This window comes from Heteronotia binoei, chromosome 13 (genome assembly GCF_032191835.1).
Source record: "Heteronotia binoei isolate CCM8104 ecotype False Entrance Well chromosome 13, APGP_CSIRO_Hbin_v1, whole genome shotgun sequence".
NCBI lineage: Eukaryota > Metazoa > Chordata > Lepidosauria > Squamata > Gekkonidae > Heteronotia > Heteronotia binoei.
Genome location: NC_083235.1, coordinates 25734479 through 25753342, shown reverse-complemented (window position 1 = coordinate 25753342; position 18864 = coordinate 25734479). Strand labels below are relative to the sequence as shown.

At 47.6% G+C, this 18864-nt stretch overlaps 1 protein-coding gene across 1 annotated transcript; it reads right to left on the bottom strand.

Moving 5' to 3' along the window:
• Positions 1-1202: 1202 nt before the first annotated feature.
• On the bottom strand, positions 1203-9085 carry INHBE (inhibin subunit beta E). Its single transcript, XM_060253051.1, has 2 exons — positions 8448-9085; positions 1203-2953 (listed from the first exon to the last, which is right to left on the bottom strand). Exons 1-2 carry the CDS (start codon positions 8800-8802, stop codon positions 2247-2249), a joined length of 1062 nt encoding a protein of 353 aa, XP_060109034.1. The 5' UTR covers positions 8803-9085; the 3' UTR covers positions 1203-2246.
• Positions 9086-18864: the final 9779 nt, after the last annotated feature.

The window sequence follows — 18864 nt, the reverse complement described above, 5'->3', positions numbered from 1 at the left end:
TTCCCACCAAAAAATGCCCTGGATTTTGCTATTCTTACACAGTAAAAATCCTGTTGCAAAGTGTTATTTAGTGTGTGTGTGAACGTGTTGTCTGTCTCTGTCTTAAATCCGTGGCTATGTCTTGCATTCTGTTGGGAGCTCTCTGAAGTCTCCTGCTCTCTTCCTACATAAGCCTTCATACATAACCTCCTAACTAAGCCATGGCCTGGATGAATCTCACAGAACCACAGGCAAAAGCAGCATTCCCTTGATTCCTCTTGTGTCAGATTAAGGTTCCTTATGCCAAAGGAAAGCACTGCCCAGGGCTGCTTTTGCAGAAAAAGTCCAGCAGGAACTTATTTGCATATTAGGCCACACCCCCTGACACCAAGACAGCCGGAACTGCGTTCCTGCTCAGAAAAGGCCCTGGTACTACCACTAAAATGGAACCGACCCAAAAGATCCAACCCATCATGCAGATCCGTCTATTCCCCCCTCCCCCAGTCAGAGATCCAGATGGAGTGGCAGAAATTGAAGTCCTGGTCTTAAGGAGTTTGGTGCACGATTGTTGTGTGTTTGGGCCTGGGGAAATGGCGTTGCAGGCTGGTAAACAGGAGTGCCAGCAAACTGGGAGGAGGGCCAGTTTTGGGGTGGTAAACACAGAGGGAGCGGGAGGGGCTTGTGGCTGGTAAACTATGGATGCTCATAAGGATCTGGTTTTGTGGAAGCGGTAATGTTGAACAGGAGTCCTTTGGCACTTACGCTCCTGTTGAATTTTGCTGCAATGGCTGCAGAAGCCATGTGGCTGCTTCCGAAGACTGATTTCCACACTTTACATCAGAGATGGCCAAACTGTGGTTCAGGAGCCACATGTGGCTCTTTCACATATATTGTGTGGCTCTTGAAGTTCCTGCTGTCCTGTCAGCCAGCTTGAAGGAAGTATTTGTCTATTTAAATCACTTGTCCAAGCCAAGCCAGTTGGTAGCTTGGAGAATGCAGTTAAAGTTGATTTCTTTCTACCTCTCCTCCTTCCTTCCCCACCTATTTTCCTTCATTCCTTCCTTCCTTCCCTCCCTCCAACACTTGATGTTCATGGTTCTCAGACATCTGACGTTTATTCTGTATTCTGTATGGCTCTTATGTTAAGCAAGTTTGGCCACCCTGCTTTAGATAAATATGCCTCCACTGTTCTGCAGATGGACCTCAATCCTCAAAGAGCACCATTTGTTTGCTTTTTTGAAAACACATTTTTATTTGTGCTGTCCTTCAAAAATATAATAATATAGATATATAAACATAAGTGCAACAAACAAATACATACACACACACACACATGCAAAACAGGCACATGCCTACTTGGTCTTCTCTTTTTTCTGCATGACCCAAGTATGGCTTTCTTTAAAGTAAACATTCCCCGGAGACTGACTGGAACACTGTAAAAGCCAGAGTCACAACACTATGTACCACTGTGATTCCTCTTTTAGGTCAAGTACCCACAGTTCTGTTCCCTGCTATCCCACTGGCCAGCATCTAGAATTGCATCGAAACCAAACCTTACAACTAAATTAAATTAATCAAAACAGGCGTGGAATGCCCTGTGGCTGCAAGTCCCCTTGCTCTTTGCTGACTCCCTCTCCTGTCTCAACCTTCCCCCCAGACTTGTATTGGCCTACCACGAGGTCTAGAAATGGGGTACATGAGCATGTGGAGGGGATGGACAGCTCAGCAAGGTTATGAGACAGTCACTGCCAGTGAGGGACCTGAAGAAGAAGAAGACTGCAGATTTATACCCCGCCCTTCTCTCTGACTCAGAGCGGCTCACAATCTCCTATATCTTCCTCCCCAACAACAGACACCCTGTGAGGTGGGTGGGGCTGAGAGGGCTCTCACAGCAGCTGTCCTTTCAAGGACAACTCCTGCGATAGCTATGGCTGACCCAAGGCCATTCCAGCAGCTGCAAGTGGAGGAGTGGGGAATCAAACCCAGTTCTCCCAGATAAGAGTCCACACACTTAACCACAAGACCAAACTGAATACAAACAGAACCCAAAGCTTAGCTCTCTCTGCGTCGTTCCCAGTAAACGTGTTGGAAGATGGCAAGACGTGACGACCTCCTGCTGTGAGATTTGCTCCACATAAACCACAGTTTGCTTTTTGAAAAAAAGAGTCAATTCTTTGCTCCTAACTTGGGTTTGAGCACCATGACTGACATGTCTACCCTTCCCCCTCTACCCCTCTCCACTTCCCCTGTTGTGTAGAGTTCAGCCCTTAACTGCACCCACAAGCATCGACCACCATGTCAGGGATTTCTTTCTTGTTGAGGTTGTTGTTGGGGTCAAAGTAGAGCAGAGAGAGTGCCCGTCGCTGGGTGGGGACACAGCACGAACGGCCAGCAGTCTGGATATTGTTGGCTTTGACTAAGTTGAAGACAGTGGTGTGGAAGGAGGCCGCCATACCAGGCGCGCCAGCCAAATGGACGGGGCACTCCCCCATGCAGTAGTTTATTTGATAGCCATCTGGCTTAAAGATCCAGTCGTTCCAGCCGATGTCTTGAAAGCTGACGTAATAGTCTTTCCGGCAGCAGACATTGGAGTTCTGATCACAGTTCAGGCTGCGCTTGGTCACCTGGTGACCGGGCTCTCGTATCTTGGCCTTAACCACCAGGAAGGGCTGGTGAGAACTGCCGGTGGGAGCCATCAAGCTTGCAACGCCAGTGGGGTGGCAGTCTTTGCACTGCAGCTCGAGGTGGAGGGTCTTCTCCTCCCGCTTGAAGAAGGTCTGCATGGCCGACGTGAGAGAGAAGGTGTGCCAGCCCTTGGTCTCCAGCTGCTGCTCTCCGAGTTGGTGACCTTCCTGATAAACTTGTAATGTAATGTTTTGGTGGGTCTTGAGGTACAGCCAAAGTTGGGCCTGGTGGATCTGCATATCTTGGCCTTTCGTGTGAGAGAACTGGAACTGGAATTTTCCAGGAGGCCCTGTGGAAGAGAAAACAATCAAGATGAAACTCACAGCAGGGCTCATAGCCTGCCTCGCCACCACCATAAAAGCTGAACCAGAATCTTGCCATCGGTGGTCGACTCATGTACCTCCCTCTGTGTTTATTTTCTGTATTTGGATTATGAACCACAATAATCCTGTGGGATGGATTAGGATGTGAAAGTCATAGAAGAGAATCATAGAGCTGGAAAGGACCTCCAGGGCCATCTAGTCCAATCCCCTGCACAATGCAGGAAACTCACAAATACCGCCCCCCCATATCCCTAGCAACACCTGCTCCACACCCAGAAGATGGCAAAAAAAAAAATTGTCCAAAGGCACACAGTATTATTTTCAGCTGTGTATGCATTTAACCCTGGGTTTTATCTCAAGGAAACCCCATAGTATAACAAAGATGATAGTGCATTATTATAATTTCCTATTTACAGGCCAACGAGCCTCGTGGTGCAGAGCTGTAAAGCTGCAGTACTGCAGTCCAAGCTCTCTGCTCACGACCTGAGTTCAATCCCGGGGGAAGCTGGGTTTTCAGGTAGCCAGCTCCAGGTTGACTCAGCCTTCCATCCTTTTGAGGTCAGTAAAATGAGTACCCAGCTTGCTGGGGGGAAAGTGCAGATGACTGGGGAAGGCAATGGCAAACCACTCTGTTAAAAATCTGCCATGAAAACATTGTGATGTGACGTCACCCCAGAGTCGGAAATGACTGGTGATTGCACAGGGGACTACATTTACCTTTGATTTACATAGATCCAAGTGGGCAGCCGTGTTGGTTTGAAGCAGTTGAACAAAGCAGGAGTCAAGTTTCACCTTTAAGACCAACCAATTTTCATTTAGAACGTAAGCTTTCGTGTGCTCTTAAGCACCCTTCATCAGACAAGGAATCCAGCACAGTGAGCAAAGCCATACATAGCTGAGCAGAGCCATACATAGCTGGCTACCACTGCCTACCAGCTATGTTTGGCTCTGCTCAGCTATGTATGGCTTTGCTCACTGTGCTGGATTCCTCGTCTGATGAAGTGTGCTTCAGAACACACGAAAGCTTACGTTCTAAATAAAAATTGGTTGGTCTTAAAGGTGCCACTTGACTCCTGCTTTGTTCAACTTTTATTTACATGTCATGGATTATGCAGGTTGGATCCCCACCATGTTCAACTGTCAGGCATGATTTGTGGGACCTTCGCAGCATACAAATTATGTGCAGAACCTGATTCAGATCAGGATGTGTGCGGTGCATGTGGAGGATCTTCAGACTTCTCCCCTGCATTATCCCTCCAGTCTGAATTAGGCACCGCATGCGTGAAAACTGAGAAGATCCCACCCCTCACATCTGGCTGTTACACAGGGTGGGAAGGAATCCATGAGCCATCCCTGGCATAGTCCTGGTTTCATTAGGGGCACCCCGTGACCAAGAAGGGGTCTGGCATGTAACCCTGTGTGAGCCCCATTGAGCTGGGTGAAGAGATTCACAAGAACCTAATAATAATAATTGCGTGTTGCCAAGGAAACATGGTGACCCCAGGACTATGGGGTTTTGAAGGCAAGAGATGAGCAGAGGTGGTTGCCATTGCCTTCCTCTGCATAGCAACCCTGGTCTTCCTTGGGGGTCTCCCATCCAATCCAATGTGGCCAATCCTGCTTAGCTTCCAAGCTCTTTTGAGATGATGCTAATGGGTTACTCAGGGGCCACAAGGGCCCAGAATGAAGAAGAAGAAGATGATGATATTGGATTTATACCCCGCCCTTCACTCTGAATTTCAGAGTCTCAGAGCAGCCTACAATCTCCTTTACCTTCCTCCCCCACAACAGACACCCTGTGAGGTAGGTGCGGCTGAGAGAGCTCTCTCAAAAGCTGCCCTTTCAAGGACAGCTCCTACAAGAGCTATGGCTGACCCAAGGCCATTGCAGCAGCTGCAAGTGGAGGAGTGGGGGATCTAACCTGGATCTCCCAGATAAGAGTCTTATCCACTACATCAAACTGTACTTAACCACTACATCAAACTGGCTCTCAAAGAAGGAGGTCAGAAAGATGCTCATGAATGGAGCTACAGAGCAAGTAGGGAAGCTGTGCAAAAGTTTGGGACCTCCTTAGGGCTGCCACCTTTTTTAAAGTGGGGCGAGATTGATGGGTGAGGTTTCCAGCAAGCAAGACTTTCCGTATTCCCACTGGGGAGAGCTTCTTTTAGGGTTGCCAAGTCTAATCAAGAAATATCTGGGGACTTTGGGGGTGGAGCCAGGAGACTTTGGGTGGAGTCAGGAGCAAGGTTGTGAGAAGCATAACTGAACTCCAAAAGGAGTTCTGGCCGTCACATTTAAAGGGACTGCACACCTTTTAAATGCCTTCCCTTCATTGGAAATAATGAAGGATGGGGCACCTTCTTTTGGGGCTCACAGAATTGAACCCTCTGGTCTGATCTTTTTGAAACTTGGCAGGTGTTTTGAGAAGAGGCACCAGATGCTATGCTGCAAATGTGGTGTCTCTACTTCAGAAAACAGCCCCACTAGAGCCCCAGATTCCCATGGATCAAGTCTCCATTATACCCTATGGGAATTGGTCTTCATAGGGTATAATGGAGTGCCTAGCAGACTTTTCCCTCCCCCCCCCAGCTTTCTGATAACCCTGAAGTGGGGGGAGGGCCTCCAAACCAAGGGATCCCCTGCCCCCGCCTGGGGATTGGCAACCCTAATCAAGCAAGGAATGGCACTGTTATTATTTAAAAAGGCAGACAAGCAAAAATCGAATGGTAAGCCAAGCAGAGCAAACAGAATAGGGCCAGCTACGCAGGGCTGACATGGATGCTTATTTTTAAGAAGGTTAATGATGATACATATAGGCATTTTCCCCTGTGGTGCAAAGATGGCTAATTCACACACGTCTTTGTGTCTCCCTTTCAGCTGCCCCAGTCCAGTCATGTGGTGGGAGTTTCATGATGAGGCCTTAATTCCCAGGCATTTAGGGACCAATGTTCCCTCTAAGCTGAGTTGGCGTGAGCTAGCTCACAGATTTTTTTGCCTCCAGCTCACAGATTTTTGTCTTAGCTCAGGAAGGATGACCCCAGAGCACAATAATTGATGCAGTAGCTCACAACTTTAATGCCAGTAGCTCACAAAGTAGAATTTTTGCTCACAAGATCCCACAGCTTAGAGGGAACACTGGTAGGGACTGAAGAAAGAGGGAGCTTAATAAGGCTTCAGTCACACCCTAAATAATGCACTTTCAATCCACTTTCAGTGCACTTTCCAACTGGATTTAACTGTGTGAACTGGCAAAATCCAGGTGGAAAGTGCATTGACAGCGGATTGAAAGTGCATTATTTAGTGTGTGCAATAGCAGCCTATTCCCTTCATGCCACAGTTGAGACCTGAAACAACCCTTTGCTATTTGCCCCATTGGGGAAACTTCTGTGCAGCCCATGAGTGTGCGTGTAGCCCCCAGTGGGACATATAGCAGCTCCTCGGGACCATTTCAGGTGGGGAAAACAGCACAGTGGGGAATGAATAAACCTTCTCTCCCTGTGCACCACAAGCCCGATCTGTGCGTTAATTTCTGAGCATAGAATTCCCATGCACCTCTGGTGGACAGCGCTGGGTCCACCATATAGCAGGCGCAAGGACTTTGAAACATGTGAATCGGCCTTAGTGTATCTTGCTCCGCTGCCATCTCTGATCAAGCAAACGTGGCAGATTCCCCCCCACCCCCGTCCTTGAACAGAGACGATGTGACCGACCATCACGGACAACAAGGCCTTTGCCGCTTAACATACTGGGACAATAGCCTTGTCTTCTGGTTCTGGCCAGAGACATATCCCTGGAGCCTGGCACCAGGGCTTTTTTGTAGCAGGAACTCCTTTGCATATTAGGCCACACACCCGATGTAGCCAATCCTCTAAGAGCTTACAGGGCTCTTCTTATAGGGCCTACTGTAAGATCTTGGAGGATTGGCTACATCAGGGGGGTATAGCCCAAGGGTTGTTTTGTAGAAAAATAGGTGTTGGAGCTCATCCAGGGATTGTTATGCAGCTGCACCTACTATTCAGTGGACAAGGTGGGAAGGAGGAGGTGGAACTCTCAGAAAGGTTAAGGAGTTGTGCTCCTGTGAGCTCCCGCTGAATCTGAGGCCTGGTATTGTAGCATTGGAAAAAGTGCAGAAAAGGGCAACTAGAATGATTAAAGGTTTGGAACACTTTCCCTATGAAGAAAAGTTAAAACGCTTGGGGCTCTTTAGCTTGGAGAAACGTCGACTGCGGGGTGACATGATAGAGGTTTACAAGATTATGCATGGGATGGAGAAAGTAGAGAAAGAAGTACTTTTCTCCCTTTCTCACAATACAAGAACTCGTGGGCATTCAATGAAATTGCTGAGCAGTCAGGTTAAAACAGATAAAAGGAAGTACTTCTTCACCCAAAAGGTGATTAACATGTGGAATTCACTGCCACAGGAGGTGGTGGCAGCTACAAGCATAGCCAGCTTTAAGAGGGGATTGGATAAAAATATGGAGCATAGGTCCATCAGTGGCTATTAGCCACAGTGTGTGTGTGTGTGTACATACATACATACATACATATATATATATATATATATATATATATATATATATATATGTGTGTGTGTGTGTGTGTGTGTGTGTGTATACACACATATATTGGCCACTGTGTGACACAGAGTGTTGGACTGGATGAGCCATTGGCCTGATCCAACATGGCTTCTCTTATGTTCTTATGGTATAGCCTAATATGCAAAGGAGTTCCTGCTACAAAAAAAAGCCCTGAGCCTAGATGTGCTGAGCAATCTGACACCCCTCCACTCCCACTGCATTGATTAAGTGGCATAAACTGAGAAACTTGAACCACCACAAAGTTTTGCAGCACAAGCTTCCGTGAGTCAGAGGCGACTGTGTCTGTGAGCCCTGACTCACAACTTCCTGTGCTACAGTAAATGCATTAATCTTCAAGTTGCCATAAGGATCTTCATTACTTTGGCTACAGCAGACTAATGCAACTGCTGCCCTGGAATTTGAGTAGCACCACCGTCTATTCCCTATATGCTCACAGGGAACATCTGCCCTTGCATGGGTAAGAAACTGCACTAGTAGGAATCACTGTATTGATTTAATTATTTTGCACATTTTCATCCTGTCCTTTCTGCAAAGAGCTCATCACAACCCCGCGAGGGAGGTGAGGCTGAAAGAAAAAGCCCCTGGCCCAGAATCGCTCAGCAAATTTCATGGCAAGCAGGGATTCAAACTCAGGTGTCCCTGGCTGTAATCTGACATTCTGAACGTTACACCACACGATATACCCTTTGAGCAGCTTTCTTGCAACATCAAAGCAAGGAAACCTGGCCCGTGCCTTTTGCTCCCTGCACAGGCCCATTTTGGAAGCTGCCTTGCAGAAAAATGGCTAATGAATGCTTTAAAGAAATAAATAGAAATAGATTTAATTCGTATCCAAGCACCCCAGAAAGTTGCAACGACTCACCTGTTTCTGCAAAACTGATGATCTCATACCCCTGCTCGTCGGACTCAGCATTCTCCCAGAAAGGCATCCGCCCGTCCATCCCGCTTTTACCCACGTGCAGACGCCGTAGGGCGTTGTTTACTGCCACACGTGATATGGGGTGGGTGATGTTGGGCCTCTCACTCAGATGCAACTTCTCCAGGATCTGCTGTTTGGCCACCTCGATCAAGAAGGCTTTCTCCGCGCTCGGCTCCAGAGAGGGAATCCCACAAGAGGGGCACCCAGGCCTCCCCTCTGTCCAGGCCAAATAAGTCCATAGCAGGGTCAGCGTGGCCAGGGGAGTCCAAGGACTCGGGGGGCCATAGGGAGGAGCCATGAAGAAGCCCAGGGTTGCAGGTGTCAAGGCGGTGGGGAAGGAGATGGGCTTGTCGTGGAGTTGTCCAGCAGCGGTGCCTTGAGCACACAAGTGATGCCTGAGCCACGTTCAGGGTCTTTGCATCTTAGCTTGACAATCTGACAATCTGCCCAGAGTCCTGGAGGGTGCCGTTTGCCTCTGCTCTTTGTAGTCAGGGCTGGCTGCTGGGATCTGGAGGATGAGGCAGCCGTCTCCCGCTCAAGAGAGCTCTCCTCCTGGACTGGCTGCTTGTAAGTGCCACCCAGCCAGGTCCCCCCTGGTATTTGACACTTGGCCAGCCTGGCCCTGCCCTTTGAACTGCACGGATTGGCTGGCCTGCCTGTAGTGCTTCGGAGGGAGTTTCTTCCTCCAACTGGGAAGGGAGGTGGGGATTAGTGGGGGGGGGGGGATTACAGGCTCCCTGTGGTGGGAACAGGTGCCAGAGAAGGGGAAAGGGAGCACCGCCAGTGTCCCCTCTAAGCTGAGTTAGTGGGAGCTAGCTCATAGATTTTTAGCCTCCAGCTCACATCATTTTGTCTTAGCTCAGGAAGGATGGCCCCAGAGCACACTAATTCATGCAGCAGCTCACAACTTTAATGCCAGTAGCTCACAAAGTAGAATTTTTGCTCACAAGACTCTGCAGTTTAGGGTGAACACTGAGCATTGCCAGCCTGGATGCAAAGAAAGTGAAGAATGCACTGGTGGTATGTGTTTCTCTGTAAGCACCAGGGACTCCCAGTAGAATAGGGTGGCCAGGTCCCCCCCAGCAGGGTGGTGGGGGATAGGGTTACCAACTCCTGGTTGAGAAACTCCTGGAGATTTGGGGATGGAGTTCAGGAGGACAGGGACCAAAGTGGGGTACAGTGCCAGAGAGCGCACTCTCCAAAGCATCCAGCTTCTCCAGGGGAACTGATCTCTGTAGTTTTGGAGATGTGCTGTAATTTCAGGAGTTCCCCAGGTCCCACTGGGAGTCTGACATCCCTACAGGAGAAAGGGGAGGTAAAATGCCAAACTGTGGGGGCAGAGAAGCAAATGAGGAGAGCAGCTGTTGGACTTAGGTTTCGGAACAGCCAGGTGCCTGGAGCGTTGGTGATGGGGTCGTTTTGTAGAAAAATAGGTGTTGGAGCTCATCCAGGGATTGTTATGCAGCTGCACCTACTATTCAATGGACAAAGTGGGAAGGAGGAGGTGGAACTCTCAGAAAGATTCAGGAGCTGTGCTCCTGTGAGCTCCCGCTGAATCCGAAGCCTGGTTGGTGGGATTGTCAGCTCGGGTTTGGGAAGTTCCTGGAGATTCGGAGGTGGATCCTAGGGAAGGCCCTCCAGGGGGTTTGATGCCACAGAGTCCTCCCTCCAAAGGAGCTGTTTTCTGCAAGGCAACTGATTTAAGTCGGCTGAGAATCATTTGTAATTCCAGGAGGTCTCCAGGCCTCCCCTGGAGGTTTGGCAACAAAAGTGAGAATCACAGAGAGAGAGGGAGATAAGGAAGGCACTCCCCCCCCTCCCGTGGAAATCATCCTGTAACTTAATTAATTAATTAATTTAATATCCCACCCTCCCCTCCAAAGCAGGCTCAGGGTGGCTTAACCCTTCAAGCACACTCAGAACTCTCAGAACACAAACTTACCAGTATTCATTCTTGTGCAAACAGCAGAATAATTAATAAATAATCCACGGAACTACCAATAAGGTGGAGCAGGTAAAGTGTCAGACATATAACACAAAGAAATCCTTAGTGGGAGCTAACTGACAGGTCCATTCATGCTTTTTCCCAGGGCTTTTTTTGAGCAGGAACGCACAGGAACGCAGTTCCAGCTGGCTTGGTGGCAGGAGGTGTGGCCTAATATGCAAATAAGTTCCTGCTGGGCTTTTTCTACAAAAAAGCCCTGCTTTTTTCTCTAATCACACAAAATGGATCCCATTCCATCCACGGAAGAAGAGGATTCCACTCCCGACAAGATGAAAAGTTCGGCCACACAGTGAACGAGCTTGGAACTTTGAAGTGTGAAGAGGGGTAGAATCTGTGAGAAATCTCTTTGTATGGAATATCACTTGGATAAAGCTTCTTGTGAAAATGGGGTCCTAAAAATTCTGGAAATACTTGTTAGCTGTGTGGCTGTACGCCTGAAGTTTTCATCTTGTCCGGAGCAGAATCATCTTATTCAGTGGATGGAACGGGATCCATTTTGTGTGACTAGAGGGAAAAACATGAATGGACCTGTCTGTTAACTTCCACTAAGGACTTTGTTATATATCTGATACTTTACCTAGAAGAAGAAGAATTGCAGATTTATACCCCACCCTTCTCTCTGAATCAGAGTCTCAGAGCGGCTTACAATCTCCTTTATCATCTTCCCCCACAACAGACACTCTGCGAGGTGGGTGGGGCTGAGAGAGCTCTCACAGCAGCTGCCCTTTCAAGGACAACTCCTGCAGTAGCTATGGCTAACCCAAGACCATCCCAGCAGCTATAAGCTGTAACCTATTCCACCTCGTGGTTGTTCCATGGATCATTTATTAATTATTCTACTGTTTGTACAAGTAATGAATATTGGTAAGTTTTGGGGGGGGGGGTTTGCAAAGACTCCTGCTTAATTTGCTGGCTGCAGCTGAGAATATGATGCAAAACTTTCCCTGGATGCATGCCTAGAGCTCAGATTTACATGCCAGGGAGAGATCCAGGCAGTGAAGAAGAAACTTGTAAAAATAGGGAAGGAGTATGCAAATAGTACCCACTGATGGCCTGTAGCCAATCTAGAATTTAGGACGATGCCTCCAGCATTAGGAGACCTGTTACCAGGGCTTTTTTATAGCAGGAATGCACAGGAATGCAATTCCGGGTGGCTTGGTTGTCAGGGGTGTGTGGCCTAATATGCAAATGAGTTCCTGCTGGGCTTTTTCTACCCCCAAACCCCTGCATGTTACACATTACATGCTTCGGAGCCAAGGTTTCTCCCCAAACAAACACTTGACAAAGAAATGCAGCTAATCCCAGTTCTCTGATGAGTCACACCAATATGGAAGATGTGTTTGCAAACTTTAGATTTTTAAAACGGGTGTGTAAGATTTTTGTTTGCTTTATATCTCACTTTTTTCTACTATGGGAAACCAAAGTGGCTTACAACATTTTCCCTTCTCCATTTTATTGTTGCTGCTCTGTGAGGCAGTTTAGGCTGAGTGAGTGCCTGGGCCAAGGTCACCCAAGAATCTTCCATGGACGTGTAGGGATTCAAACCTGGTCTCCCAGGTTCTAATTATGATAACACCCTAGATTTGAGTCCAGTAGCACCAGAGAGAGCCACAAGATTTTTACGAGTATAAGATTTTGAGAGTCATTTTTGAAGCATATCAGAACAAAGTCAGAGTCCGTTGGCATCTTTAAGACCAAGAAAGTTTTATTCAAGGTATGAGGAAGCAGGGGTGGAATTCTATCAGGAGCTCCTTTGCATATTAGGCCCCACACCCCTGATATAGCCAATCCTCCAAGAGCTTACAAAAAAGAGCCTTGTAAGATCTTGGAAGATTGGCTACATCAAGGGTGTGTGACCTAATATGCAAAGGAGCTCCTGCTAGAATTCCACCCCTGTGAGGAAGTGCGCCTCCACATGAATGTTTCTACCCAGAATTAAACTTCGTTGGTCTTCAAGGTGCCATTCAACTCAAACATTGTCCTATTGCTTCAATTTACCGCCTGAATCCGATCAATCGGATATTGTAACTGCTATGCCATGCTAACAGGGGTGGGCCAATGGCAGCTCTCCAGATGTTTTTTGCCTACAACTCCCATCAGCCCCAGCCATTGGCCATGCTGGCTGGGGCTGATGGGAGTTGTAGGCAAAAACATCTGGAGAGCTGCCGTTGGCCACCCCTGCTATAAAATATCTTGGATGGGTACCTTTAAAATACCTATCATTAGAACACGATGTGAATCAGTTTTCACACCAGCTTGGAATTGTACTGAAGGCAATAAGAACAACAAAAACTCAACATTATCACAGCCTGGTAAGTCTTCAAGTTCACCTTGCCTGTTCTCTCATGAGAGATACAATGGGTGTGATCACACGAGGAATCTGGCACGGCAGCATCCCAAGTTTGAAAATGCCACGCAGGGCTTTTTTTGTAGCAGGAACTCCTTTGCATATTAGGCCACACACCTCTGATGTAGCCAATCCTCCAAGAGTTTACAGTAGGCCCTGTAAGAAGAGCCCTGTGAGCTCTTGGAGGATTGGCTACATCAGGGGGTGTGGCCTAACATGCAAAGGAATTCCTGCTACGAAAAAGCCCTGAAAGCCAGTATTCTTTGATGCATGCCAGGGCATTCAAGCAGCCTCCACCCTGCTGCTGGGGGAGGCACAAGCAGGAGGAACATTCAGATTGCTCATGCGCATATGGGGGCGCATGCATCCCACTCCCCAGCCATTCAGACAGCTGGGAAATGCTCACTATATACGTTTTAGAGGTTTGCTGTTGGAAAGTTCCTGGTAGCTATTTAATCCAGTCCCAGCCCATCCTAAAATGAAATAATGATGTGCAGGCCTCAGGAGCAGATGCATACATGTGATTGTGCACATTTGTCTGGATGGGAGGCATGGATAGTTCAGGCCACATCTCTCGTGTGATTGCACCCAGTTTCCAGAAACCCAACCGTTGTTGCAGTGGCTGAACCAGATGAACCTACAGACCAGGTTTAAAATGTGGGTTTGTAGGGAAGAGAACAAAGCACAACTTGTGGTTTCATGATATTGTACAAACGGATTCGCTTGGAATGCTGAAGTCTAGCATTGCTGAGCCATAGCAAAGAAAGAAGGGGAGGGGGAGGGTTAATGTGTGAACTTGAGGGCTTCCAGAGCTTTCTGCTGAAATGACACACCAAGGTTGTTGTTCTCTCTGAACACAGCCTATGCCTATGTTTGGGCATCTCTGGGATGCTAGGGATGCCAACCTCCAGGTGGGACCTGGAGAGCCCTCATAATGACAGCTCATCTCCAGACAACAGAGATCACTTCCTCTGGAGGGAATGGATGGTCTGGAAGGTGAACTCTATGGCACTGTACCCACCGAGGTCCCTGTCCTCCCCAGATTCCATCCCCAAATCTCCAAGAGTTTCCTAACCTGGATCTGGCAATCCTACGCTCCCCCATCTCCTGTTGATGGCTGGGGGGGTGGACCTGATAACCCTGGCTAAGGTGGGGGGCACCCCAAGGCACAGATGCAACTCAAGTGACACCTCTCCCCCCACAGCATACTGACAGTCTGATAAATGGCCCCGTGCTGGCCTTTAGGTGTGAGGAACAATGTGTGGCAAATTCCTCCTAATCCTGGATTCCCTTCCTTCAGAAGCCGCAAAGCCCTTATCTGCCACTGATAAAGCCTCCAGCGATTAGCAGAATTGAGAAACCGATCCCTTTCCCTTTCTGCCAGGCCAGCAGCTGCCACGTTAGCTGCACAACTCAGGGTTCGGTCCCCTTGTAGACATCACTTAAGCTTTGCCCAGGAGGCCAAGTTGTCAATTTCAGCTTCTGCTAATCCGGAAGCCCTTTGATTTTAGTGAGGTGGACAAACCCCAGAGAGATACCTGCGTGGGTGGGTTGGTTACAGAGGGGAATCTTGAGGCACCTTCTTGTAGCAAAAGCCCACAGGAAAGAAAACCCATGGAAATGAACACCCCAATACATATGGTCAATTATGGAGCTAATTTAGGGTTGCCAGCTCTGGGTCAGGAGATTCCTGGAGATTTGGGAGGGTGGAGCCTTGGTTCAGTGAGGTTTGGGAAAGGGAGGGAAATCAGCAGGGTATAATGTTATTGAGTCTGCCCTCCAAAGCAACCCTTTTCTCCAGGGGAACTGTTCTTGGTCACCTGGAGATCAGTTGTAATAGTAGGGCTGCCAAGCCCCCGGTCCGAGCAGGGCTTCCCCCGCCCGGGAGGTCCCCAACATGCCGGCCCACATTAGGCCAGCGGGGGGGAACCTCCACCTACATCGCTGGCGCAATGACGTCACCGGAAGTAACATCATCAGTATGGCGGCACACATGTAGGGCTGCTCTAGGCGTTTCCGGGAAAACTCTATGGTTTTCTTGGACGCTTTAGCCATTTGGGAGGTAAAAACTCTATGGTAGCCCTCTCAAATGGTACTTGGCAACCCTATGTAATAGTGAGAGATCTCCAGGTGTCATCTGGAGGTTGGCAACCCTAATTTAATTGCCTATTATGTTTTTCATGAGGGGGTCCCTGAATTGGGTGGAGAGCCATGTTCTGAAGTTCTACTCTTCCCATGTGTGTGTGGGCCCGATTCATTATTAGAGCTTTTTTCCTTGCCAGATGCAATGCCATGCCCTCTGCCATTCTTTACGGCGGATTTAACAAGATAGCCTACTCAGTCAGATACCGCCTCTGTAAACAAAAATGTGTGGAGTCAATTACTCATATTCTTCTTCACTGTAATTTGTGTACAGAGCTTCGTCACAAGTATTTACATCCTCTTTTAGTTAGCATGGTTGATTGTTCTGATGCACTTAAGGTCTGTAGATTCTTCATCGAGTGTCGCTGAGAAGGTGGCTGCATTTCTTTGCTTTAAAGGCACGTCAGAGGATCTCATAGAAGCAGTTTATGCTTATGCTTCTGACGTATATGTGCGCAATCATTCCATTTTACCTTCTCTAACCAATATATTTATACATTTTATGCCAGCAAAGGCTAAATTGACTTGACTTGAATAAGGTAAACGTATGAACACATTATTGTTTATTTTTAAAGACACCGCAGAATGCAGTCTGGAAGTACATCGATCCATTCGCAAGACCGTTTGAAGAAGCAAAATGCCACTGTACCAATTCATTCATGGTTGCATCCCCACTGTGTGGGGATTTGAACTCGGGATCTGAACTCAGCCCACTATCCCACACTGCCTCTCTGCTTCAGTTACTCGCTTTGCTCTTTATCCTTCCATAACTTAACAGAACCTAAAGCAAAACACAAGAGAAGCAAACAGAGGATAATTTGACCAAGTCGGGGGTCATGGTATTCAAGTTTCCTTGGTGCAGAATGTTTTTTTCTCATGCGCCAGAGTATGCTGCTCCTAGCGGGAAGTGGTGGACTTCAGTATAAACTAGGGTTGCCAGCAGGGCTTTTTTTGTAGCAGGAACTCATTTGCATATCAGGCCACACCCTGCTGATGTCACCAATCCTCCTGGAGCTTACAGTTGGTCCTGTACTAAGAGCCCTGTAAGCTCTAGGAGGATTGGCTACATCAGGAGTGTGTGGCCTGATATGCAAAGGAGTTCCTGCTACAAAAAAGCCCTGGTTGCCAGCGCTAGGTTGGGAAATACCTGGAGGTATTTGCAGGTGAAGCTTGAGAAAGACAGGGCTTGGGGAGGGGAGGGACTTCAATGGGGTATGACTGATGCCGTAGAGGCCAGTTTCCAAAGTGGCCATTTTCTCCAGGTGAGCTGGTCTCTGTGGCTTGGAGATCAATGGCAATTCCAAGAGATCTCCAGCCGCCTCCTGGAGTATAAGCCCAAACCAAGCACTGCAGAACAAAGCAAAGTATCATTGTTATGTACGTGGTATAGTCACCTTAGGGCCTTCCTATTGTAGCAACTGAATTTTGAATCGGAGAGATGTTGAGTCCACCTTCTCCAGACGGGTTCAGCAACTTGCTTTGCAAGAGGGCAAAGCTGCTGATCGGCACAGCTCGGCTCGGCTGCAGAGCGGAAGCTCCTTTTGCTGATCTGCACTTGATGGTTGGTTTTGGCTGGAGAGATGGAGGCAACGTGTAAATACGTCTGTCTGGGAAAAAAGCACCGACGCAACATGATGCAACCGTGCAGTCGGGGCTGGAGTCCACAGCATACTAAGTCTGCTGGCAGCTCGGCTCCCGGAATAGGCCAGGAAAGTCAACAAATTAGCAAACAACCCTGGCATTGGACTGGCTGGGCAGGTGTTCCATGGTGGCTGGATCTGCCTAGAGACACCATCCGCAGTGCATGAAAAAGCAGTTTCACTAGGACCAACTGAATGTCTTATCAAGGCCTATTTCCTGCCTCTGAAGATCCCTTGCTGAGACAGCAGCAGAGAAAGGAAACAACATGAACTATACCAGGAGTGGCCAAACTTGCTTAACATAAGAGCCACATAGAATAAATGTCAGATGTCTGAGAGCTGCAAAGGAACGAAGGAGGAAGGAAGGAAGGAAGGAAAATAGATGGGAGGAGGGAAGGAGAGGTAGAAAGAAAGCAACTTTAACTTTAAATGCATTTTCCAAGTTGCTGGTTTGCTTGGAGAAGTCATTTAAAGAGACAAATGCTTTCGCCAAGCTGGCCATCAGGGTGGTAGGGGCTTTGTGGACATGCAGTTGAGCATATTTCATTGCATACACATATACAAATACCTAGTAACCTACAGAAAGCCAGAAAGATAGTTCTAGTGTAGGGGTGACCAAACTTGCTCCCCTTTGGGGAGGGGTGCTTTTTGAGGTACAGGCACCAAATTTTCTGCATGGCATCCAATGCCTCTCCTCAAAACACCCTCTAAGTTTTAGAAGGATTGGACGAGGGGGTCCAATTCTATGAGCCCCCAAATTAGGTGCTCCTATCTTTCATTATTTCCAATAGAGTGAAGGCATTTAAAAGGTGTGTAGTCCCTTTAAATGTGATGGCCAGAACTCCCTTTGCAGTTCAATTAAGCTTGTCACAACCTTACTCCTGGCTCCACCCCCAAAGTCTTCTGACTCCACCCCCAAAGTCCCTAGATGTTTCTTGATTTGGATCTTGCAGCCCTAACTCTGGTGGTTTTACGAAGTCACCCTTGTGTTAGCCCTTTGGCTTATCCGCTCAACAAGGAGATCTAGAATCCTGTTATGTTTTTTTAAAAAATAACGTTTGGGGGTTCTCAGGAATCAGGATGGACTATTTAAGAGCTGAATGGTCTCAAGCCCCAAAGCATCCCTCCAGCTTCCCCTACTCCAAAGAGCATCTAAGGGAATCTAGGCCAGAGGTCAGTACAGTATTTTGAGACTCACTGTACACATTGCATAAGCCACCGATCGATGGAACATTTCCCAGAAAGCCAACCTCGCACCCAACTCATGCGCTAACAAGAAGCATAACAGCATGCCTGACTGTTAACAAGAAGGATAACAGCATGCCTGGCTTCTCTGACATGGCCCCATGACATTTGTGGCTGTGCAGAAAGACAGTGCAGCAGGGCACAGATTCCGGAAGGCCATGGTTCCCCTGCAGGGGCAGCCCGTATGCTTCTAACCTAATCTTTGCAGGTTTGCGGCTCTCCAACACAGAGCGGCCCCCTTCGAAATTGTGTGCAATTCTCCTCCAAATTGCACTATTAAGGCAATTTTTCATCATACTCCTGGCCCAGAATGTCGTTTTGTTCAAGCCAATCCATTAACACATCTAACAAATATAAAGAGTAGAGTTTGCTCGATCGCAATAATAAGCCAACTCGGTTCAAGCATCGATCCTTCTTGAAGATCGGAACTATTGCGTTCCCTCAACATTTTGGGATGATGCCAGACATTTTTACTGGTGAAAATAGCAGAGCAAGGATTTCTGCCCACCAAGATGGACATCATTTGAATAATTCGTTAGAGCAAAGGTCTACTCTGGGGCCTTTCCTGAGCAGAGGTGATGGATCAAGGCTTCAGCTTGAGAAAGGGTCACTTAAGGCGAGCCTGGATTTTCCTTTTTTTTTACTAAAAATGAGGTTGCTGTAGGTTTGATCAATGCAGTGGAAGGGGGCGGGAGAGAGCATAACCCTTCTCAAAACACCCTCAAAATCAGTGTGGCTGATTTTATTCAAAATTGCCCCTTCTGCATTTATTTATTTATTTATTTATTTATTTATTTATTTATTTATTTATTTATTTATGTATTTATGTATTTATTTATCTATTTATATTTTATTCGATTTATATCTTGCCCTTCCGTGAGGCTCAGAGTGGGTTAAAACAGAAGTTAAAACAATTAAAATGGATTAAAAGTACACACCAAACAATGTCAGTTCATGGTACAGACAGCATGATCCTAATTT

Excerpts from the sequence above, each read along its gene's own strand:
- INHBE (XM_060253051.1), bottom strand. The coding sequence starts at position 8,802 with ATGGCTCCTCCCTATGGCCCCCCGAGTCCTTGGACTCCCCTGGCCACG. Across the intron at positions 2,954-8,447 it reads CATCAGTTTTGCAGAAACAG|GGCCTCCTGGAAAATTCCAG; the intron begins GTGAGTCGTTGC and ends TCTCTTCCACAG.